The sequence below is a fragment of the Bos indicus genome, chromosome 11 (genome assembly GCF_029378745.1).
Source record: "Bos indicus isolate NIAB-ARS_2022 breed Sahiwal x Tharparkar chromosome 11, NIAB-ARS_B.indTharparkar_mat_pri_1.0, whole genome shotgun sequence".
NCBI classification, from domain to species: Eukaryota; Metazoa; Chordata; class Mammalia; order Artiodactyla; family Bovidae; genus Bos; species Bos indicus.
Window position 1 is genome coordinate 67478921 of NC_091770.1, and position 26488 is coordinate 67505408.

The 26488-nt window shown below is 40.7% G+C and overlaps 1 protein-coding gene across 2 annotated transcripts in view; it reads right to left on the reverse strand.

Moving 5' to 3' along the window:
* Positions 1-20197: 20197 nt before the first annotated feature.
* GFPT1 (glutamine--fructose-6-phosphate transaminase 1) overlaps positions 20198-26488 on the reverse strand; it is a 64577-nt gene continuing 58286 nt past the window's right edge. For both annotated transcript variants that reach the window (XM_070798908.1, XM_070798907.1), the window contains one exon: positions 20198-26421. In XM_070798908.1, coding sequence (XP_070655009.1) covers positions 26377-26421 — 45 coding nt within the window. In that variant the 3' untranslated portion in view covers positions 20198-26376. The remainder of the gene's footprint in view (positions 26422-26488) is intronic.

Below are 26488 nucleotides of genomic sequence, written 5' to 3' on the forward strand. Positions count from 1 at the left end.
CACAATTAGAGAAAGCCCACGCATAGCAAAAAAAGACCTAGCACAACCGAAAAATAAATAAAAATTTTTTTAAAGTTGCATATTAAATTTCTGGGTTATTTCCTTAAAGGTGTTTGCTATGGACACACTCTCTCCTTTCCTGATGGCTGGAAATGCAGCAGCTGCTCTGGGCCTGGAGAAGGGCATCGCTTACAGAGGTCGGCAGGTCAGCTCACAGGCCTTGTTTTCCAGATGACCTTGTACAGTAGAGCCCTCTAGTTGCCTTAACTGCCGACCTACCTTTGAAATGTGAGGGAGTGAAAACTCTTCCATCTTATTTAAACCACTGTACTCAGGACTGTTTCTTATAGCAGCCTGCTGCTGCTGCTGCTGCTAAGTCACTTCAGTAGTGTGACTCTGTGCGACCCCATAGATGGCAGCTCACCAGGCTCCCCCGTCCCTGGGATTCTCCAGGCAAGAACACTGGAGTGGGTTGCCATTTCCTTCTCCAACACATGAAAGTGAAAAGTGAAAGTGAAGTCACTCAGTCATGTCTGACTCTTAGCGACCCCATGGACTGCAGCCTACCAGGCTCCTCCGTCCATGGGATTTTCCAGGCAAGAGTACTGGAGTGGGGTGCCATTGCAGCCTAGCTTATCTAAAATTGTTGGAGCCAGAACAGTGGTGTTGAAAGCCATTAGTCTATGAATTCATAAGACCTTGTATAAATAAAGTTTGGCTTATACATTTAAATATACTCAGTTTAATGGTTGCCTTTTATTTTGAGATTACATCCTTCCTAAGTTTTGCTATATTCAATTGTCCTTCGTCTTAAGCCAGTCAAAGGTTGCACGGGGGCCACATTAGGAGGGGGCTAACAACAAAGGAGCATAAGGAAACTTTTTAGGACAAAGAAGCCATTCTATATATAAATTATGGAAGGGAGTTTAAAATCACTTAGAATTATCAAAATTCCTCAAATTTTAAACGGATGAACTTTAGTGTATGTAAACAAATAACACTGTGATAAAAATTTTAAATGATCCTTCTTTTATAAAAATAATGGAAGTAAAAATTGACTGTCATTTTTCAAGACCTATTGTGTAAACTAAGAAGGTGGCAACCTTATGTAGATCTTCAAATCTTTTCAAATTTTTCAGAGCTAAGAAACTGACAAGTCTGAGGGCCCTTGTATTCTTTATCTATAGCTATACCAGTAATCCAAGTCTATGCTCCAACCACTAATGCCTGAAGTTGAACGTTTCTGAAGTCGAATGGTTCTATGAAGACCTACAAGAACCTCTAGAGCTAACACCAAAAAGAAAACCCCAAAAACATGTCCTTTTCATCATAGGGGATTGGAATACAAAAGTAGGAAGTCAAGAGATACCTGGAGTAATAGGCAAGTTTGGCCTTGGAGTACAAAATGAAGCAGGACAAAATGAAGCAGGGAATAGGCTAACAGAGTTTTACCAAGAGAACACACTGATCATAGCAAACACCTTCTTCTAACAACACAAGAGATGGACATCACCAGATGGTCAACACCAAAATCAAATTGATTATATTCTTTGCAGCCAAAGATAGAGAAGCTCTATACAGTAAGCAAAACAAGACCTGAAACTGACTGTGGCTCAGATCATGAGCCTCTTGTTGCAAAATTCAGGCTTAAATGGAAGAAAGTAGGGAAAACCACTAGACCATTCAGGTATGATCTAAAGCAAATCCCTTATGATTATACAATAGACGTGACAAATAGGTTCAAGGGATTAGATCTGATAGAGAAAGCCTTAAGAACTATGGATGGAGATTCATAACATTGTATAGGAGGCAGTGACAAAAACCATCCCAAAGAAAAAGAAATGTAAGAAGGTAAAGTGGTTGTCTGAGGAGGCCTTACAAATAGCTGAGAAAAGAAGAGAAAGGCAAAAGAGAAAAGGAAAGACATACTCAACTGAATATAGAATTCCAGAGAATAACAAGGAGAGATAAGAAGGCCTTCCTAAATGAACAAGGCAAAGAAACAGAGGAAAACAACAGAATGGGAAACACTAGAGATGTCTTCAAGAAAACTGGAGATACCAAGGGAACTTTTCATTCAAAGATGGGCACAATAAAGGACAGAAACAGTAAGGACCTAGCAGAAGCAGATGAGATTAAGAAGAGGTGGCAAGAATACACAGAAGAACTATACAAAAAAAGATCTCAATGACCCTGATAACTACAATGGTGTTATCCTAGAATCCAAAGTCAAGTGGGCCATAGGAAGTATCATGGTAAACAAAGCTAGTGGAGGTGATGGAATTCCAGCTGAGCTATTTAAATCCTAAAAGATGATGCTGTTAAAAGTGCTGCATTCAATATGCCAGCAAATTTGGAAAACTCAGCAGTGGCCACGGGACTGAAAAAGGTCAGTTTTCATTCCAATCCCAAAGAAGGGCAATGCCAAAGAATATTCAAACTATCATTACAATTGCACTCATTTCACATGCTAGCAAGATAATCCTCAAAATCCTTCAAGCTAGGCTTCAGCAGTACGTGAACGAGAACTTCCAGATGTACAAGCTGGATTTAGAAAAGGCAGAGGAACCAGAGATAAATTGCAAACATCCATTGGATCATAGAGAAAATAAGAGACTTTCAGAAAAACATCTACTTCTGCTTCCTTGACTACACTAACATGACTGAACAACAACAACAAATAGCTGTGTAAGCAATCAGAGCAGAAAAAGAAATAAAAGGAATCCAAATTGGAAAAGAAGAAGTAAAACTCTCACTGTTTGCAGATGCCATGATCCTCTACATAGAAAACCCTAAAGACTCCACCAGAAAATTACTAGAGCTAATCAATGAATATAGCAAAGTTGCAGGATATAAAATCAACAAACAGAAATCCCTTGCATTCCTATACACTAATAATTAGAAAATAGAAAGAGAAATTAAGGAAACAATTCCATTCACCATTGCAATGAAAAGAATAAAATACTTAGGAATATATCTACCTAAAGAAACTAAAGACATATATATAGAAAACTATAAAACACTGGTGAAAGAAATCAAAGAGGACACTAATAGATGGAGAAATATACCATGTTCATGGATGGGAAGAATCAATATAGTGAAAATGAGTATACTACCCAAAGCAATCTATAGATTCAATGCAATCCCTATCAAGCTACCAATAGTATTTTTCACAGAGCTAGAACAAATAATTTCACAATTTATATGGAAATACAAAAAAACCTCGAATAGCCAAAGCAATCTTGAGAAAGAAGAATGGAACTGGAGGAATCAACCTGCCTGACTTCAGGCTCTACTAGAAAGCCACAGTCATCAAGACAGTATGGTACTGGCACAAAGACAGGAATATAGATCAATGGAACAAAATAGAAAGCCCAGAGATAAATCCACGCACATATGGACACCTTATCTTTGACAAAGGAGGCAAGAATATACAATGGAGAAAAGACAATCTCTGTAACAAGTGGTGCTGGGAAAACTGGTCAACCACTTGTAAAAGAATGAAACTAGAACACTTTCTAACACCATACACAAAAATAAACTCAAAATGGATTAAAGATCTAAATGTAAGACCAGAAAATATAAAACTGTTAGAGGAGAACATAGGCAAAACACTCTCCGACATACATCACAGCAGGATCCTCTATGACCCACCTCCCAGAATATTGGAAATAAAAGCAAAAATAAACAAATGGGACCTAATTAAACTTAAAAGCTTCTGCACAACAAAGGAAACTATAAGCAAGGTGAAAAGACAGCCTTCAGAATGGGAGAAAATAATAGCAAATGAAGCAACTGACAAACAACTAATCTCAAAAATATACAAGCAACTCCTACAGCTCTATTCCAGAAAAATAAATGACCCAATCAAAAAATGGGCCAAAGAACTAAACAGACATTTCTCCAAAGAAGACATACAGATGGCTAACAAACATATGAAAAGATGCTCAACATCACTCATTATCAGAGAAATGCAAATCAGAACCACAATGAGGTACTATTTCATGCCAGTCAGAATGGCTGCTATCCAAAAGTCTACAAGCAATAAATGCTGGAGAGGGTGTGGAGAAAAGGGAACCCTCTTACACTGTTGGTGGGAATGCAAACTAGTACAGCACTATGGAGAACAGTGTGGAGATTCCTTAAAAAACTGGAAATAGAACTGCCTTATGACCCAGCAATCCTACTGCTGGGCATACACACTGAGGAAACCAGAATTGAAAGAGACACGTGTACCCCAATGTTCATCGCAGCACTGTTTATAATAGCCAGGACATGGAAGCAACCTAGATGTCCATCAGCAGATGAATGGATAAGAAAGCTGTGGTACATATACACAATGGAGTATTACTCAGCCATTAAAAAGATTACATTTGAATCAGTTCTAATGAGGTGGATGAAACTGGAGCCGATTTTACAGAGTGAAGTAAGCCAGAAAGAAAAACACCAATACAGCATACTGATGCATGTATATGGAATTTAGAAAGATGGTAACGATAACCCTGTATGCGAGACAGCAAAAGAGACACAGATGTATAGAACAGTCTTTTGGACTCTGTGGGAGAGGGAGGGTGGGATGATTTGGGGAATGTCATGGAAATATGTATAATATCATATAAGAAATGAATCGCCGGTCCAGGTTTGATACAGGATGCTTGGGGCTGGTGCACTGGGATGACCTAGAGGGATGGTACGGGGAGGGAGGTGGGAGGGGGGTTCAGGATGGGGAACACGTGTATACTTGTGGCAGATTCATGTTGATGTATGGCAGAACCAATACAATATTGTAAAGTAATTAGACTCCAATTAAAATAAATAAATTTAAATTAAAAAAAAAACAAATAGCCGTGTAATAAATTACTCCAAAATTTAGCATTTTAGAGTAACAAACATTTATTATTTCACAGTTCCTGCAGTGGGGGTCTAGCCAGGTTTGGCTGGGTCCTTTGACCTAGGGTCTCTCACGAGGCTGTCAGTCTGTGTCCATAAGGACCGGTCAATGGTTAAATCCACCCCCAAGGCAGAGCTGCCTTTTTTCTGAGAAAACCACATTGAGTCCAGCAAATGTCCACACATTATCCCCAAGGGGACCTGTGCAGCTACCCGGAGGCTGCATGCGGACGTTCCTGGCAGACACGAGCTTCACCTGGTGCTGAGGGGAGGCAAAGGGACTGGACTTTGCCATCCTCCACACCCGCCAAGTGTGCTAGAGTGCACTGCTACGCCGCGAGGTCCATCCTGCCGGCCAGGAGGACAGAGCAACCCCGACGGGTGGGGCTGGATGAACAGCCCCACTGTCAAATGTCCTAGGAAAGGCAGGTCCCAGCACAGGAAATGAAAGGATCTGAGTCCTGGGCTGCGGTGAAAAGGCATTTCCTCTTCTCTCTGGGCCTGGGGATAAAGTAAAGTTTGTCCCAAAGGTGAATTCCAGTCCCCACCCTCTCTCACACTTGAAGGCCAGGATGTAGGGAGGGTGTACACGGCCCTCTCTCTGGGGGAGAGAGGATGACGATAGAACTCTGCTCCCCAAGGACGGGCTGGTGGCCCTAAGTACCACTACATCAGGTAGGTGGATACCAGGACACTCTGTGTCTCACAGACCTCTGCTTGTCCAAGCCTCTCCTACAGTCTATGAAATACGTCAGCTGATCACAGCCACATCACAGGGTATGGAGAGAAAAGCTTACCCATGTGAAATGGAATATCTGCTGCTATATCAATAAACAAGAAAAGTCACAGCCATCAGCGATTTTGGGCCTCCAAATGTGAAGGAGGGCTCCCAAAATGGAACACAACACACGTGATCCAGCAGATGCCACCACCCAGCGCCCCATGGTGATTGCTGAGGAGCTGGGGCAGGAGGGGAATGCAGAAGCAGCCATCTGCCACCCCATAAGGTGAACAAGGAAAGAAGGATGTAAACAATCAGGAAACCAGGTTTGGCCCCAGATAGCTGAGGTGTGTATGAAAGGAATGAATTCAGTGAGCCCAGAGGCTTGCATCTTCCCATACACAGAAGAACGCTAAATTTCTTAGCTTGGTATCTGATTTTCCTTACCTCACAATAATCTTTAATGTTCAGGCTGCCTGCCCCCTTTGTTGCAAACTCATATATAGCCCTAACTCCCCTTCCTGCCTCCCTGGAGCAGTTTTCTCAGAGATACTGAGATGCTGTCTCCTAGGCTCAGGGTCCTAAACATTCCCACCAAATAAAATAACTCTCTACTTTCAGGTTGTGACTAGATTTTTATTTGACACCCATATCTTTCCATGGAATAGCAAAAAGAAGAACAATGTCCCTTGTCCCAAGCCAGGGCAGCCATGTGTTGAGACAAGGCAGAGCTAGGACCACAGGTGAGTTCTTATAATAAGACAGCACACTGGGAGAGGCTTGGGAGAAGGGAGGGGGAAGGCAAGGGCCCTGTGTGGGTAGTGATCTGTAAAGCTGACTGAAATGTGAGTTTCTACTAGCAGGTAACTGCTGAGAGTCACACATACTGGCCAAACCAGGACAAGCCAGTTTGGCATTTGGGAGATCAAGGCTGAATCACCGTCCACCTGTTTGTATCTGCCGTTCAGCGTGACTGGTTCTCTTGGCCCCATGCCCTAGCAGGTCTTTTCAGATCTGCTCTCAGCCAGACCTCTGATCCCTCCAAGCTGACCCTGAAGATTAACCAGGAAGCTAGCCACCTGAGAGGCTGATGTCTGCTCTTCTCCACACCAGGGCCACTGCTCATGGAGCAAGAAGCAGGCACTAATGAGACCCAGGGTCCCAAAGCTACCTCGACACCCAGGAATTCCAAATTGTTTTGAACAACCAGATCCAACTTCCAAATCAAGGCAAAATTCCACTTACCTTAGACTCTCATTTTAGCTACAGTCAGAGATAAAGGTGCCCTGGTCACACCCAGCCTGGGATGCTGAGGCAGACAGCACGCTTACCTTGAGGACACTGACATTCTTTTCTTATCCCCACTGTGCTGTGGACTGAGAAAGAAACATTCCAGCTTTGCGACCCTCAGCTGTATTCCTTGTGCCAAAGGGATAGCAGCCAAAAAGAAAAAAGATAACACTAAGGAGAAGAACATTTAAAGATGGATTTACTTTCTTGATTTCTACACCTGAATTTTAACCTGGAAAGTTGCAATTTGCTATCAAATGTCAGGCAAATGTCTGGCTGGCATGGGTGGCTATATCAGACCCTGAATTCTCTACTCCAAACCAGCAGAGAATAAAAGAGTGGGCTTTCATAAGAGATGGGCTTTAGCCACCAAAAATAGGAGCATTTCGCGGCTTTGCATAACTGAAGGAGGGCTTTGTGCATGTAAATGTTAGTTAGCTGCTCAGTTGTGTCCAACTCTTTGCGACCCCACAGACTAAAGCTTGCCAGGCTCCTGTGTCCTTGGAATTCTCCAGGCAAGAATACTGGAGTGGGTTGCCATTCCCTTCTCCAGGGGATCTTCCTGACCCAGGGATTGAATCTGGGTCTCCTGCATTACAGGTAGATTCTTTACCAATAAATCCAGCATCTAACTAACACACCCATCTAGGGTGGTCATCCATCAACCAGAAACCCCACTTCCCTTCAGCCCCTCTTTCCACTAGAAGCCAGGACTCAGGACCCAGCTGTCCCAGGCAACAGCCATTTCCTGGATCCAGTTAAGGAGGAAGGAATAAACCACAGATGTCTAAAACACTCAGGGAAACAGTCTTCTGCCTAGGGATCATGCCCTGCAGACACCAGCTCGTTTACTCCTGCCCTGACCCTGGGTGGGAGGCAGGCTGGCCCCATCTTGCAAGTGAACACTTATCTCTGCGTTTAGAGCACTCTTGGGAATTTTCTAAGCACGCAGGGGCAAGTGAACTGTTCTAAAGCTATGCTGCACTTGCCCTGTCTCTGTGACCTTTGGCATCCCCAAAGAAGTAACTGTTAGGGCCCTGCGATCACAGTGCCTTTGGTGTCTCCAAGCGCCACCTGGTGGTCACTGCACGCCCCTGCAGCTCTGTCACCCGATCACCATTCTGTTATCCCAGCCACACCCGGGGTGTGGGAGACAGATGTGGCAAGGCTGAAGGTCCTCTGTCACCCGGCCTTCTAAAGTCAGGCCTGGGGCGATTGAAGCATCTGCCGCTGGGCCGGGCGAGTCTGGGGCTCCGGGCGCAGGTGGAGGTGGTGGCCAGGTGGGAGGAGCTGCCGGGAGACTTCGGCCCCTCCCCTCCAGGATCTAGATCCCAGAACTGCGGGTGCCTGCAGGGCCTAGAAAAGTGCCCGAGCAACAGTGGCTGCTTACCAAACATTTCTGGAAAGGGGAAGAGGGAGGGGGCTGTGGTGGGTGAGAGCAGGGAGCGGGGTGCCTCCGACCTCTGCAGTGGGAGCGGGTGCCCAGTGTGGATAAAAGGCCTGGCGATGTGGCTACATTTCCTTTCTTCCTCAGACTCCCGCGGGATTTTGCACATTTGGACCGAGACAGACTGGCGAGGCACTGCCCCCTTGTGGCCTCCGCCCGTCACAGCAACTGTCTTCCGTCCGAGATTTTCACCTTTCGTAACAAAATTTCTTTAGGGGAAGCTGAAGCCCCAATACTTTGGCCACCTGATGCGAAGAACTGACTCATTTGAAAAGACCCCGATGCTGGGAAAGATTGAAGGCAGGAGGAGAAGGGTAGACAGAGGATGAGATGGTTGGATGGCATCACCGACTCGATGGACATGGGTTTGAGCAAGCTTTGGGAGTTGGTGATGGACAGGGAAGCCTGGCATGCTGCAGTCCATGGGGTCGCAAAGAGTCTGACATGAGTCTGAGAGAGTAAGCTGAACTGAACAAAACTTCTCGGTTCTGTACGTTTGAGTCACCCTCTGCTTCCTCCTGATCACATCTACCTGGAAGCAGGTACAAGAGGATCGCAGTAACAGCACAGAACAGCATTTTTCTGGTTCGGCCCCACTTGCAGAATTGTGAGTACTGTGGACCCCGACAAGTTTCAACCAAATTAGTTTAACAAACCCCTGGGAGCCCCTTTGTGACGTCCACTATTTTCTCTTATCAAGGTGGCCCTTTCGCCACCCACTGATCTCCGTCTCTTCCCAGTACTCTCAGTTCGGAGCGCCAGTAGAGGCCCTCTCAGAGGCCACTTTACTCGAAGCTTGTCCTTTCTCTCTGAGCATCAACCACTGTCTTCAGACCAAGTTGATGTTGCCTTCAGTTCAGTTCAGTCACTCAGTCATGTCCGATTCTTTGTAACCCCATGGACTGCAGCACGCCAGTCTTCCCTGTCTATCACCAACTCCCGGATCTTGCTCAAACTCATGTCCATTGAGTCGGTGATGCCATCCAACCATCTCATCTTCTGTCATCCCCTTTTCCTCCTGCCTTCAGTCTTTCCCAGCATCAGGGTCTGGTGTTGCCTTCAGCCACTATCTGCTAGGGCCCTGGTGCCAATAGCCCCGACACTGTAATTACACTGGCATCCCCCAAAGTTCTCAAATTAGACTGTCAGAACTAACACACCAGCTATATTTGCACTGTGTCTTTTGTTTTGTTTTGTTATAAAAGAAAAAAGCAGAGAATGAGGACACCTGGATCCCAGCCCAGTGGTCACCAACCAGCTCTGGAATCTGGAGATCTCTTTGTGCATCATTTGTTCCCCATTAAAATAACAAGTAGTGAGTATGGAAGCCTGGAGGAATAGGATCGGGGAGAGGGGAATGGGACACTCGATGGAGAAGAATCTTGAGAAGGAGATGGCTCTTGGTGGAGCCAAGGGTGAGAGAGTGGACATCGTGGTGTGTCATCCCAGCCCCATCCACTCCAGGAACTGAGCCCTGTGGTGCCTCAAAGGTGCACCTTTGGGGTGGCCAGGCATGGCCCTAGGAGAAGGCGTGAAAAGCGAGGCAGACATCCAACCCAGACCTGGCAGAAGACCTACAAGTGGGCTTTTCCCAAACACCTGAGCAAAATTCCTATGTCACCGGGAGTAGCAGGGAACCCAGAGGTCCTGTAGTTGTTAGGGGCCCTGCAGTTGGGGTCATGAAGCTAATGGATGGACCCCAGGTTGGCTGGTCCTGGAGATGCCCAGGGGACATCACCAGGGTTCATCTGGGTCTCTGGAACCCTCGTGCCATGTGTACAGGCATCATGCACTTTGGTGCCCCTGGAATGGAACCAGTTTATTAGGGAAACTCTGGAAGGGGCAACAGCCCAGAAGCCGGTGGTCCCTGCAGGCTTTGGAGATTCCAGAGGGCCATGACGAGACACCTGAAGAAGCTGCTCTGAGCCCATAGGCTGCTCAGAGCAAGTGTCCAGATGTTCAGGGGGGAGAAAAATGGCAAACGGCTTTCTTTACCCAGAGGCTTTCAGAGATTCCTGATCACTTCATGGTCTTGGGAAAAGGATGCCTGAAAGCGGTCTTTAAGTTCCTTATCTCATTCCTTATTTCTAGAAGTCCTGATTTCTAGAAGGACTGGGTAATTCCCTGGTGGTCCAGTGATTAGGACTCCACGGTCTCACTGCCAAGGGCCCAGGTTCAATTCCTGGTCAGAAACTACAGTTTCTGTGCAGCCCAAAAAAAAGAAAAAAAGTTTCTAGAAAGACTAAGTCCACCTAAAGTCTCCGAGGAGCAAGCAATGTCTGATGTACCAGAACCGGGGCCCTCTGGAGACATGGGTGTGTAGGCCAGATCTACCCCTGCCTTTGCAGTTACATGAACCAATAAATCCCCTTTTGTGCTTCAGTTCAAAAAAGTAGGATTTTTCTTTACTAATAACCAAATGAGTCCTCTTACAATACAGGAGCTTGTTACAACTTTACATATGATTGGATGCGGGTTCCATCTTGGGCAATGGCAGCATGAAGCAGAGTTGACTAGGGGGACTCGGTGCTCTTAAGAGAGACTGAGAAGTCAGGGGGGTGGAGTACGCGTTTTGTCAGACACATGAGCTGAATTAAAATGGCAGTCGATTCTTCAGAGGGCTCAGTGGAGGCTGGTCCTATAGACTTTAGATCCACGAGAAGCCTGTTTGACATTATCATATTGCAGATTAATCTCTCTTCCAATCATTAGACCCCTCTCACCCTTATACTTCAAGATGGAAGTCCTCAACGCTTAATTTTTAAAGTGTATAGGGTGCCTGAAAACAGCCTCCCAAAATAATAAAATTCTACTCAAGTCCAAATGGCTTGAACTAGCTACACGCAAAGAGAAGAGGCCCCTGTGGATTGAAGATTATTAAATATGAAGTATGTTTGTCAGGAAAAACCTTTGTTTATATAAACAGTAGAAGCACCACCATGGTAACCCTGCTTGGTTTACAGCCTAAAGCCTCCCAGCCAAATTCCCGCCTCCTTTTTCACTGCTAGCCTACATTTTTTAAAAACATCCCCAGCCAAAATTCCATGATTTGCCTGCTGGGTTTCCAGGCTCAGAAAATGTCATTTAAAAAGTATTGGGGGAACTGGTTGCAACCACGTCCAAAGCTTCTAAATGAAAGCTCATTTCTCTCTCTCTCTCTCTCTCTCTCTCTCTCTCTCTCTCTCACACACACACACACACACACAGATTTTGTTTGCCAGTTACAGTATGCTTTTCCTTTTTTATGTAACCAAAGTTTCCTTGGGCCCCACAAGCCTGCAGGACCAATGAAATAACAACATACAGGCAGCTGTAACCCGTATTCTGGGTCTTTCTCCTACCTGCTCACAGAGCATCTTAAGGGGTGTACTTAGAGGTGCCCCTGAACAAATCCAGTGTGAGACAGTGCAGCCTCTCCCCCGGTGGTGTCCACAGGGCCCCCACCACCTCTGCACTCTCCCTGGAAGTCAGGGGACCCAGTGATGTGTGGGGGAACTCCAGAGAAGCCCTTGCATCCCTTGATGTTCTGCTCAATTAACACACATCAAACCAGGCTACTGTGCCCACTGTCTGATTATCTTACTAACGTTTGTAGCAGAAGATGTCCCTGCCATGCAAAGAACGCAGCCACATATCCAATGGCCAGTCCAAGTGGTGGCGCCTGGCGTGTCTCAGGATACCCTTCCCTCCAGTGACTGAGGTCAAAGCATCCAGTCTAATCCACAGGAGGCTGCTCAGGCCTTCACCCAAACAGGCATCTGGGGGCCCCGCCTACCAGTTCAGACATGTCCCAACATGTCTGACCTACTTACACTCAAGTGGGGAACTCCAATCTCTCCAACAGGAGAGACCTTTAGAGAATGCAGCAGTGACATCCACCCTCTCCATCTGCCCGCCTGAGGCTGATGGTCTGGGCCCAAGCCCTGAGGGAAAGGATTGCTCTACTCCAGGAGAAAAGTACATTGACATCAGATTATTTTCCAACAGCGTTTCCCACTTCTTAACATTTGCCACATTGCATTCCACATTCCAGTTTTCAAAAGGACAGAAAGTGTTAGTCGCTCATTAATGGCTACTCTTTTGCGATCCCATGGTCTGTAGCCTGCCAGGCTCCTCTGTCCATGGGATGTCCCAGGCCAGAGTACGGGACTGGGTAGCCATTTCTGGGGTATTGATAATATAAAAAGGAAATTAACTGGAATCAAGAACTTTATTATTTTCAAGTGGATTTACGATTGAGCATCGTTTGGCTTTTACCTGAAATGTTCTCCTTGATACACCAGGAAACCAGGTCTGAGAGATACAGTGAGGTTGCAACACACAGTTATTTATTAAGTTTGGTCACATTTTAGATTTCTCTCTTTTTTTTTTTAAACCTGGCTTACTACAATTTTGCTTACTCTTTAAAGTTCTTAATTTAATAGAGAATAAGTAATACCTTCTCTCTGTATTACCTACTTCTCATTCACATTTCTGGTAAGTTTCCCCTTCCATATGTTACATATATTACATATGTTATATACATTATAGGATTAAAAGTCCTTTTATAGATATTTTCTCAGGTAATAAGTGTTTAAGAGCTTCATGACCTCAATTCACCCTCTTTTCGATCTCAACTCAGGCTTCAATTCATACACTTCCAACTCAGCCAAGGGTATATGGGAGCCAAAAATTACTTTTAGAGAAGGGCAGACTGGCTTCTGCTGGTGTGTTTCAATCCAAGTGTCACACCAAGAAAATGAAGCCTCTGCTTAGCTCTTCATGAACTGGGGAGCTCTGCATGAACTGCAGTTCTCTGCTTAGAACTGCATGAACTGCAAGAAAAAAAGAACTAAATACCTGTCTGCATAAATGAAACCTTCTACATCATTACTTTCTTCAGTGTGGTAAATATTTGAATGTGTGTGTACAAAGTCACTTCAGTCATGTCCAACTCTCTGTGACCCTACAGACTGTAGCCCACCAGCCACCTCTGTCCATAGGATTCTCCGGGCAATAATACTGAACTGGGTTGCCATACCCTACTCCAGGGGATATTCCTGACCCAGGGATCGAACCCACATCTCTATGTCTCCTGCATTGGCTGGCAGGTTCTTTATAACTAGTGCCAGAATAACTATATTAATAATTTGATACCAACTCCAATGTGGGAGCAGGGGTGTTCCCCACACCACCAAGCAGTTAATTCATTTCTGACACTATCTAGTCAGAAAGAGTATCAGAGGCCACAGGACAAGGGCTCAATCCCACAAGACTTTAGATGCCAATCACAAACCCAAGGTATTACCTATGCTTCTCATTGGCTATAAATCAGAGTTCCCATGACTCCTCCTTGCATGCATACATAATGTCACTTCAGTTGTGTCTGACTCTTTGCAACCCCATGGACTGTTACCCTCCAGGCTCCTCTGTCCATGGGATTCTCCAGGCAGGAATACTGGAGTGGGTTGTCGTGCCCTCCTCCAGGGAATCTTCCTGATCCAGGGATCAAACCTGCGTCTCTTACATCTCCTGCATTGGCAGGCAGGTTCTTTACCACTAGTGCCATCTGGGACTCCTCCTGGGGTTCAGGTAATTTGGTAGAGCAGCTCACAGAACTCGGGAAACCTGCTTCCCCACCAGGTTACTGATTTACAAAGACTATCAAAGAATATGAATCACCCAGATAGAAGAGATGCACAAGGCAAGGTATGGGGAAGGGACATGGAGCTCCTATGCTCTCCCAGCATCTCCATGTGTTCACCAACCCAGAAGCTCTCCAAACACCATCCTTTTGGGTTTTCCAGAGGCTTCATCACAGAGGCAGGGTTGATTAAGTTATTGGCCCTGTTGACTGTTTCAACCTCCAGCCCCTCTCCCCTCCCTGGAAATCAGAGGATGGGACTAAAAATTCTAACCCTCTAATCCTGTGGTTGGCCACCAACTACCATCCTGAGGTGACCAGAAGTTTTTCTAAAGTCACCTCGTTAATACAAGAGCATCTTATGATGCTCATCACTCAGGAAATTCCAAGTGTTTTAGGAGCTCTGTGCCGGAGACTAAACAATACATATCTATTATAAATCACAAAACCACAATATACAAGGTACTTTTTCTCTTATTTCACTCAGAATCAGATCTGCAGGAGGACAGAATGCTCCCTCTTGTACCATGGTCAAAGAATAGACTTAAGTAGGTCAGCCCATGCATATAAAAAGATAAATGGTTACTGAACATTGTAATGAATGTTTTCCTCCAGGGAGACAGCCATGCTCACATACACTCTTGCTCAAGATTGTACAATGGATCCAATGAAGCTATGAGATCTAAGGGTGATGGTTCTCAAAGTGTGGATCTCGGCTGCTTATAGCCAGATTATCTTTGGTGATTGTTAGAAATGCAGATTCCTGGGCTGCAACTCTACTCACTGAATCAACAGTCCCTGCTGTTGACCTGAGAATCTGCACTGTTTAATAGGCTTCTTAGCACACTAAAATTCAAGAACTACTTCCCCAAGGTCTAAAAGGAGACATGTCTCTAAGGAAGATGTGGTAGTCTCTCTTTGTAAAATTGTATTGGGAATCAGTGCTGACCAGATACCAATCAAGTCCTTTAGGAGTGACAGTTGTGCACATTTAAGCCCCAAATTCACATCACTCGATAGCAAAAAATCTCAAACCATGAATGTAGAAAGCAAAATTCTGAACTGGTAGAGTCTGAGGCACCTCACAGAAATAAATGCAAAACTTCTCTGAAGGAAGGCATCTTCAACCTAGGACTCAAAGAATTCCCAAAAGTAATTCACTGGGGAACTCACAGTCAAAATGAACAAAGCACAGAAAGAAATAAATCATTAGGAGTGCGTATCAGCAGAAACAACAGACTATCCAGATACTGGAAATATCAGGCATAGACTTAAAAATAATTTCCACATCATGTTTAAAGAAGTAAAAATGAGGTGGAAAAAAGCTTGAAGGAAAACAATGACCAAAGTTGAAAAATAACCAAAAAGTAAATGTATAAATATATACACACACATATATATACATGTGTATATAATTATGCTAAATATGCATATATTTGTATTAAATATTATAAAAATATATTTATGATAAATATTAAGTATTTAAAGAGAGAGAGAAAAATCATTGAAATTTTAAAAGTCAGTGGCTTGACTGTCATCAGGCACAAAGGAACTTTCTGGGGAGATAAAAATATTCTACAACTGAAATGTGATGTTTGTTACACAACCATAAATTCACAAAAACTTATCAGTTCTACAGTAAAAAGGGATAAAACTTATGGGTATATAAGGTAAAAATTGCTCCGTCATGTCCAATTCCTTACAACCCCATGGACTGTATAGTCCATGGAATTCCCCAGGCCACAATACTGAAGTCCCTTCTCCAGGGGATCTTCCCAACCCAGGGGTTGAACCCAGGTCTCCCACGTTGTGGGCAGATTCTTTACCAGCTGAGCCATAAGGGAAGCCCAAGAACAGTGGAGTGTGGTAGCCTATCCCTTCTCCAGCAGATCTTCCCAACCCAGGAATCAAACCAGTGTCTCCTGCATTGCAGGCAGATTCTTCACCAACTGAGCTAACAGGGAAGCCCTTTATGGTATATAAAGTATTCCTTAATAAAGTTGTTTAAAAACAAAGCTCAAAGAATTGCCTTCAAAACAAATTAGACACAGATAAGAGTAAACTAGTGAACCAGAAAACAGATTAGAAGAAATCATTTGGAATGATTCACAGAGAGACAAAAAGACGGAAAATACACCTGAGAGGATGAGAGAGGCACGGAGAATAGGGTGAGATAATCTAACTTATGTCTCATCAGGTAATTACCAAATAGAAGCAGAAGATATTAAGAAGAGGTGGCAAGAATACACAGAACTATACAAAAAAGATCTTAAAGACCTGGATAACCACAATGGTGTGATCACTCACCTACAGACCGACATCCCGGAGTATGAAGTCAAGTGGGCCTTCAGAAGCATTACTACAAACAAAGCTAGTGGTGATGGAATGCCAGCTGAGCTAATTCAAATCCTAAACGATGCTGTGAAAAGTGCTGCACTCATGCCAGCAAATTTGGAAAACTCAGCAATGTCCACAGGACTGGAAAAGGTCAGTTTTCATTCCAATCCCAAAGAAGGGCAATGCCAAAGAATGTTCCAACTACTGCACAGTGACACTCATTTCACATGCTAGCAAGGTAATTCTCAAAATCATTCAAACTAAGCTTCAACAGTATGTGAATTGAGAACTTCCAGATGTATAAGCTGGGTTTGGAAGAGGCAGAGGAACCAGAGATCAAATTGCCAGCACAAACTGGATCATGGAGAAAGCAAGGGAATTCCAGAAAAACATCTACTTCTGCTTCATTGACTAAGCCTTTGACTGTGTGGAACACAACAAACTGTGGAAAATTTTTAAAGAAATGGAAATACCACACCACCTTACCTCTTTCCTGAGAAATCTGTATGCAGGTCAAGAAGCAACAGAACCAGATATGGAACAATGAACTGGTTCAAAATTGGTAAAGAAGTATGACAAGGCTGACAAGTACATTGTCACCCTGCTTATTTAACTTACCTCTAATTGTTTTTAAGGTCTCTTTTTCTGTGGTTTTGAAACAATGTATCTAAGAATGGAATTTCTTCTAATGCTTTGGATTTTGGGGGCTCCCTAAATTCCATAACTTGCCTTTAATCTGGTCTAGGACATTCTCTGAAAAGCTTTGACTTTTGATTCGTTTTCTATAACTCTTTGCTTCATCAAACCTTCTCCAGACCTTCTTTTGAGTTCCCTAATTTTCTCTTCAATTATGTCTATTTATCCATTCTAATTTCAATTACTACATCTCATTTTTAGTCCTGAACTCTGCCTTGACATTATTTTCTCTTATTCTTTTGTCATACATACATAATTGTCTTATTCCCACATTGCTTCTGATACTTCCAATTTCTGCAACCTTTGAAGGTTTGATTTTGCCATTTGTAATTTCTTCTCTTGCATGTTTGTGATTTTGGATTTGAGCTTGTTTCTTGGAATACTAGTGGGAATGCTTTGTGGTTTGTGGTAAAGCACACTCCTCCAGCAAGGATTCGGAGTTGCTTCCTGGGACTCCATCAACTCGGAATCACCGTGAAAGAAACTCAGTTTGAGGCTTTTTAGGACATACGGGTACGGCAAACTTCTACACAAAGCCTACGTGGAGATTAGCTGTGGTAAGAATTCCCATGGGATTCTCATGGCAGATTTCTCTCTCATCCACAACCCTCAGTTGAGGCCTGCATTTTCTTCACAATAACTCTGACAATTTTATTTCCTAATTTACTCTTTTACCAAACATGTCATTTTCCATTTTGGTTGATTTCCCACCTTTCTCCAACCCATGGCTTAGTTTCCCATCTCCCATATGCAACCCATTAAAACTGAACGATGTAGTCAGCAAGATATTAACCAATGCCCCCCTCTCCTAGTCTAACTATCAGCTTCAGTATTTGTCTTACCTTTTGTGTCTTAGAATTCCTTTTTTTCTTCTTCTTAACAACTAATTTAACTATATAAAGGAAATGTGGGTTTTTTGCACTTTTATACAGCATTAAAATTTGTCCTAGGAAGTTCCTCAGGTCATCTAATCTACCATATTGTCAGAAATTCTTGCTGGTATCTTTTTCACATATAGGCCCCTAGCTTAAGTACAAGAATGGGTGGGAGGAAGAGGTTTAAGGAGAGAAGCAAAAGGTTCTGGCAAATATCACAACTACCTGAGTGCTGGGTGAGAGCTAAGGAAGCACAAAACAGGTAATGGAAGAGAAAATGTACGTATTTGTAAGTAAGTATCTGCATGCATGTATTTATATAATAGAACTATGGACTTTTATACAAATAAGGGACTTAGTAGCAATGTATACTGTTTTTCCTTGAGAGAGAGATATATATATATATTTATATAATTAATCAACTTTTCTCCTTTCTCCTTCCAATTATTCCACTTAAGACTATATAAGACTTTTATATCAAGGAGGATTGTTTTTACAGATAAAGAAAAACATCACACAGAGATGGACAGAGAAATTCACGAAATGTATCTCTTCCTGGGAAGAAGTTGAGAACATCTTTATTTCAACAGGGATAGTTGCTGCATATCAGGCAGAATCATGATATTCTTTTTGTTTTCTGGAAACTTAAATATGGATACAAGGGTAAGTAAAGACACCGTGTATTCCAAAGGGTGAACTGTGATGGACAACATCTGTTGAATATTCTATATATACTATACCCACCCTTCTAAATTCTCCCTCCTACTGAATACTTGTACACAGATATCCCATTCGATTTCTCCAGTGAGAATCATTTGAACACAATTTGGAAGGAAAAAGAAAAGGACAAATAATATTCTCCAATGGCAATTGCAAACAGACTAATGAGCATCAGACAGCTAATGCGGGACTTGCCATTATCTTCCAAGCATCTTTCCGAGAACTCACCCCAGTGCTATGGACAACTGAGATCACCAACAGAAGTCCCCTGCAATTCCTGCAGATTTGTTTCCTCCCTGATCTGCATTTCTCAGACCTAATGCCTGTGTAAACCCAATTCTCATATTAAATCCTTTCTTACTGGAAATGCCAGTAGTGATTTATGATTTCTTGACCAAACTTTAATTGAGCAAGCAAAGACATTGAAAGAAAAAATAAGAGGGAAAATGCTATTTAGAGTATAACTTAGGTCAGCCAGTATTTTACTAGCCAACTACTATGGCAGTCATGGGCTCAGGCACAGAGATATATCTTGTTTATGCTGAGCTCATCTATCCTTGGTGGTGGTTCAGTTGTTAAGTCATGTCTGACTCTTGCGACCCCATGGACTGTAGCCTGCCAGGCTCCTCTGTCCATGGGATTTTCCAGGCAAGAATGCTAGAGTGGATTGCCATTTCCTTCTCCAGGGGATCTTCCCAACCCAGGAATCGAACCCGGGTATCCTGCATTGCAGGCATATTCTTTACTAACTGAGCTATAAGGAAAGCCCATTTATCCTTAGGTCTTTCTCATATGATTTGTATATCTGGTGTACCCAGTACACTGGATAACATAAGGTAAGATGGACAAGAAAGCAACAGTTGGCTGTTAAACTTTGTAAAGAGATTATCCATTTAAATATTGATCCAATTTTCAGGCATCCTATTTGAGCACAAGCTAAGCCATTATAGATCTTTAATTTTTAAAATATTACCATTAAATATCAGCTCCATCTTCTGATAGGGTGACTATCAACATTCTCAGAGCAGCCCCTATTTTGTTTCAGCATATTAAGCCCAAACAAAGTTGAGAACCATTAACTTCAGAACATCACACTGAAGAGACCAATGTTTAACTAATATAAACATATACAAAGGCAGACTGATAAACAAATGGGAAGAAAATAACTACAGTTCTATGCAGAGAGCACTTCTCCAATTGTTTACAATCTCCATTTTTTATTCCGTAATTCCATAAGGCAGCTAACTTTTCTCTATCTTGGGGAATCTCAGGAATTTGCAAATAAATTGATATAAACCTGTCTTTTCTGCCAAGATAACAACTCAAAGTATTTAAATTATTAATGTTGTACCAGTAAAGTCAATTCTGCTTTCAGAGACCAGTATATTTTTCCACTTCACTTAAAGCACAAAAAGAGACAATCTATATGAATAAGTTTTAAAATTGTTTCTTTCAAAGAAAGAAATGCTTTGAAATTCAGTAACACACGATTCCAAGTTAATAACCAAGAACTTCAGACAGAAAACCTACAAAGATCTCCCACAGTTCCTTGGTTTTTCCACAGCAGCGGTAAAAGTAAATTAAGAATAAAATCAATATTGGATTTACAATTTTATTCAAAGGATGAATACAAAACAGAAAGAGATAAAATTCAAAGCAAATATACTCAGTATTTCAAAACAATTCTACACACAAAGCAAATAGGGGGAAAAAACCCCACCAAAAGCCCCCATAAATCACACTAGCTAGATACATTCAAGTCTAACACAGAAAGAAACTTGAATTTAATGCAATTTTGCTTACCTAGAAACTGGTTTTTATTGTCTCAGACTGTTTTCCATCCCAGTGTGGGGCATTCTTTGAAGACAAAGTTTTCTAATGAGTCCATCTCACATTGAACTTGCCATAGTAAAACATCCTTGACTGTTGCCACACTGGCTTTTCCTAATGCCAACAACAGTGTCACCTCAAAGGGGCTGTTTGCAGAAACTGTAGTGATGCTGACAAATCTAGACCTTTGAAGCTTGGCTATTGCATGACAATCTAAAATTAATGGAAATCAACATTTGGGTCTCACAAATTAAGAACACATTAGTTAAGAACACGTGATCATTTGCCTTTTAGGTACAATGGATCTAGAACTCTCAATGAGTATTTACTTATATTACAAGCTTTGGGAATTTTGGCCATTTTCCTTCGAAGACCACACAGTATTTATCTCCATTTCAAAACATACAAAGCTGAGTGACAGAGGCAAAAATTAACCCCTAAAGATCCCCCGGGTGTACAATTGCTGTGAGTTCCACAATATAACTTACTTGCATTGTTGGAAATAATGCAATACTCACTACACAACAGAAATTAAAAACATATGAAACCATGCCAATTGCTTTCCTCCTAACAGTAAAAGTTTTTTACTTTTTATAAACATATATAAAGGCAGATTGATAAATGAATGGGAAGGAAATAGCTACCATTTTATCCAGAGAGCACTTCTCCAATTGCTTACAAGCTCCACTTTTTATTCCATATTTCAATTACATATCCATGCTCCATATTCAAATATTTTTTGAAATACGGAAAAGGAAATGTGGCTGCATAACAGCATTCTTTATGAAAAAATACATGTGTGAACTTTGGTGTTTGAGTCAATGAATCATGTTAATATGAAGATCACAAACATGTCTTTTCAACTGTGGGAAAAATCTCCTGTATACATGCTAACCAAAAAGACAGTAATAAATTTTGTCTGGTTAAATGACCTATAACCTGGCAACTTTTCTTATATTATTACAAGATTAGTTTTGATCTCTGGGATGCTTGTTAAAGCTAGCTAATAAAGCTTCTACGTCATTTTTTGAAGTGAGATAGAACAGTTTAACCATGGATAATGAGAGAAACTTAATAAAGACTTCTTTCACTCATCCAAAAAATTAAAGAACTTATTTTTCCTTAAATCCACTCCAATGAAAAGTGGCCTCGTAATTTCTAGGGAAATTATTTCTTGGCCTTTAAAAGTACTCAGTAAATACTTACTGATAGTGAATTGAAGAGGATTTAAAGAAAACTTTTCACTAGAAGTAAAGCTAAATTTTATGTAAAAAATGTGGCCTGTGGAAAAAATGATTCATGCTGGTGTGGCAGCCCTGGGCTTTGCTGCAGAGCAACACAGAGCAAAAGAGAGATGAAAGATTGGGCTCAATTCTATGGGAAGGCAACACAGCATATCCATTCATTCAAACCACGCTGGGCATAACTCTGTCTCCTGCAAAACACAGCAAGTGCTGTAAGCACTAGGGACAGAGATTTTTAGCTTGCTGTTTATCAAAGGATCCTGTAAAAGGACTCTTTGTTCTACAATTAATAGACTGCCAGATATGACAGAAACTTTAGATTTGGAGTCTATGTTATTTTACTATTCACCCATCCTAAACACCCTTCTTTTGCAACTATCAACAACTTAAAGTTGCTGATCACTGTATACCCTGTAAATGTGCTGGAAACACACAAGTCTAAAAGACTTGAGTAAGTATAATATTTACAGAGCATAACATCAGAAAAAGTAGAGCCTTTGTTTTATCTAATGATCCTTTTTAAAGTAATTGGGAAGTTGGAGTGAAGACATGACTTTTGAATATAATGTAATATTTCTTCTTTTTAAAAGCAACAGTGATGAATAAACTTTTAGCATCAAAAATGTTTACTGACAACATTGGCTACAATCTTAGTACAATACAATCTTTAACACAACAACAAACATGTATATACTTCAAATATTGGCAAACTGCTTAAAAATGTAATTCGCAGCAAGATTTGGGTAACTTATTCACAGTTCAGAAATAGTCATTAGACTGAGAAGACATGAGGAAGAAATGACTAAGTGGCTCAGTAAACTAAACATTCATCTTAAAGAACAGAAAACTGAAACAAAGCCAGGATGACTCTAAAACTTCCAGCTCAAAAGAAATATAACTTAAACAAATATGAAAAGTTTTATTTAAGCAAAAAAAAAAAATTTCTACTGCAGAACAGTTTTAAAAGGCTAATAGGATCATTTTTATATTCATTCTGAAAACTAGTATAGTAAGAAAGGTAATTTAAGATTTCTTAAAAAGTTCTCATTAGCCATTATTTATCGTATATTCCATAACATTGATATCAAGTTATTACAGACTCACAAGTTAATATGGCATAACTTGACAGTTTTGCTAGTTAACTATGATTTTATTTTAACTGCGGATACTATCAGTTCAAAGCTAGTACTATCCATCCTATTGGTTATCATCACAGATCTAAAGAGAGTTAAATTCGTCAAGCTAGAGAAACACTGTCATATTAACAATCTTTAAATACTCCGGGGAAAAAATGATTTAATTGTTACAATTTTTAACTTGAGGCTCTAACACAAGAAAACAAAGTAATCTGAAATACATTTTCACAGGTAAAATACTACCTGGTATTCCAATATAAAAAAAATCTATTAAATATGTGGATATAACACTTTTTTATCTACCTTTACCATTCCCTTCAATTTCTTTGGCCTTCATAAATTCAATGTGAGCTGTGATTTCTTTTTAAATAAACACTTTCAATGACATTGTTCTCTTTAGAAAAATCACTTAAGCTGTAGCATATAATAATTAACCTCAGTCTTTCCCTTTTACTGCTATAATATATAGCCTAATTAGAAAGAGAGAGAGAGACAAAGGAAACTGAACCCAAAGGACTTCTTAAAATACGTTTGCTGAAGTCAACATTTCACATAGTTTTCCCTCTTTCAAGAGTTACTAGAAATATGTCAAAGGAATATAACCAAGGAGCTAAAGGGGTTCCTTTCCTCTCATCCTCATAATTAACTCAGGTCAAGAGATCTGTATTCAAAAGGTTAAGACAGTATCATCTCAGAAACATCTTTCTAAGAACCTTAAAGAAAATCTTTATTAGCTCTCTAATCAACAGTCTCACCTACGTGTCACCTGTGTCAGTTCCCTTTTAGTTGTGTTGCTTGTTTTCACCTTGTATCTAACAACTGCTGTTCCTTACAGTACTACAGACACATGGATTTATAGCCTGTGGTAACAGTTAACTCTGCAAAATGCACTTCACCTCTTAGGAACATGATATACACCAAAACCTGAACCATCATTTCAATGAACAAATTCACTCCCAACATTTAAAAGCTCAACTCCATTTTTCCACTCTCTCACCCTGTACCTTCCAATGATCCTAGTCTCCAGGAGCGGTAAGTACTCAAGGAGACAAGTGGACTTTAAACAGGATGTATTTTTCAGTTTCTGGCACAGTGACTTTCACATAATACACTGTTGACAGAGTTATAACAAGCCAAAGACAGTTAACATTAACTTTCCTTCAACTATTTATTCCTATGGCATAGGTGATTTAAACAGACAGAAGAGCTGACTGATGTCAAAGTAACAATCATTTACTGTGCCACGTGTCAGATGCTAACATGCTCCTTGGCCTAAAAAGGATTCATGGCCTGGGTAAAGAGTACTAAGTTATACAAAAGTGAATTTAATTTTAAATGTATTACAAGAAAGAATTTCTTATATGAAGGACTCCTTTTGTAGAATATCTTTCCCCAAAAATGATTTTCTTATACTTATTACATTGGTTTTATCTGAGCATCCACACTTACTAGCAGTTTGCCTCATTACATTATTTTGTGTTCATAATTCATAAAAGCATCTAAAAATCACTACATTAAACAGTGTAGGGAGCAAGAAAAAGGGGTAGGGAAGAAAAACGATGTTTGTTTGGAAAATACCACTTCTTTCTTCTTACTACTGGTTTTTGAGATTTGGTTTAGAACTTATCCTAGCTTGAAGTGTATCTGTGTGTGTCTGTGAGAGAAAGACACACACACACACACACAAACACACACACACAAAGAGGGAGAGGAAACAGACTGAAAACTAATGACTGACTTCACATATCAGTTTCACTTAGAAAGCTAATCTGAACTTCAGAAATGCTACAAATCCATACAAATCATGTGCATAAAAATGCTAAAATAACATAGTTAAGGATGACACTACACACAGACTAAAACTAGCAGGCCTACACAAAATAATATTACAAACAATTAAAATAGATAAATTTATACCTGCAGTAGCTATATAATGACATGAATAATAATCCTATTTTAAAAACAGGTTTCTAGTCTCAATCTAAGAGTCTTTCTGAATTACCTCAAAATATGCCAGTGCTTTCTCTAACGCTAACACAAGGCAGAATTCTATGCTTCTCTGACAACAGCTACTAGAGTTCAAACACAGAAAATGGGAAAGGCTCAGCTAACTTTATTAGGCTAATTACCTTTGCAATTTAAAAATGAAAACTTTTGAAGGAAAAGGACTTAACCAAAACATAAACACACTGCCCTGTGATGCCCAAGATGTTGCTAGAAAGCTCCGTGAAGAAATTATTATTCACAACTTTTTGGGTGTCAAACTAGTATTCTACTCTAAATTTTTTAATCTAAGTTGTTAAGTTTCCATTTCTGACACTAGCCAGCTAAAGGCACCTCAATATCACTTTTATATTTATATTTTCTTCATTCCTAAGTATATTTCAGGGGTAAAACACAGAATATTCAGAGAGAAAAATACCTAGAAAGTAATACTAAAAATTTTATATAATCCTTCACTACTATCACTGTAAAGCTGATAGCTTTTTCTAATTTTAGCCCATCATATACATTTAGCCAAATTTTAGTCAAAAGACTTGCAAATCTTCCAAATAACTGCAAGGAGTTTCCAAATTGGCATGAAGGTACTAGAGTTTGATTCAACAAAGCAGTAAAGGGAAGTTAAAATTAACTGTAAGGAATTCTTCTCTGGGACAAAACTGAAGAGAATTCTGAACATCAGTATTTGACATATTTGATAGCAACTCTCTGTGGTCATTTCAAAGAACAAGATAGAATGTCCTTCAGCAGTAATTTTTAAAAAGAAACTACAGATACAAGGAAACCAAAACCATTTTTAGGCGATTAAAAAAAAAAAACAAGAAGTAGGATATCCAACTTATCTGTATCCCATCTTCAAATTTAATATCATATTGTCAGCTGTTCAAAGCAGCTCAGATTTAAAGTCTGTGCTATGAAATTGCACAAGCATTCTCTGTTAAGAGCTGGAGAAAACCAATGCACTACTATACTTCTTAGCTTCCTAAGAAACCTTGATCTACAGATAACAGGCAATAAATCTGAGAGACTAAGATTAACTTAGAAATCCCATGAAGAAGTTTTCAGTTTTTAAGTTTCATAGACTGATTTAAAAACAAAACAATAAATTTCAATAATCATGGAATTTTTTCTTTATAACTTAGCAAAACCTTAATTAAATATCCAAGTACACTGTCACCGGCTTTAAATATTCCAATTAAACACACTTTCATTGGCCTGAATGAAATGTCAATGTATGCTGAAACAAATGCCAATTATTTTAATAACACACAATCCTTTCAGTTTGAAGTGGAGGGTCCCAAAATCCAACTCTCAGCATCCTTTAAAGAAAATGAGAGCTAAATCTCTCTGATACCGATACCAACATAGATTCCACTATTCAAACTCCCCCACAAATCACTGGAAAAATATGAGGTAATTTCACAAAAATCACAAATTGAATGGAATAATTATAACTGATATATAAATAAGGATTTACTAAAAAAGGCTTAAAGGGGTGATATCTTAAATCAAGTTTTAAATACAAAGGTGTCTTGTGTTGATTAATCGCCCAGTTTCAGATGCTCCTTATTCTACGGTTACAGATTTGGCAAGATTCCGAGGGAAATCAACCTGCAAAAAAAAAGAAGTAAGATTTGAGAGATGATACAAACTGGGGTGGCAGTTGCCATCAACAAAT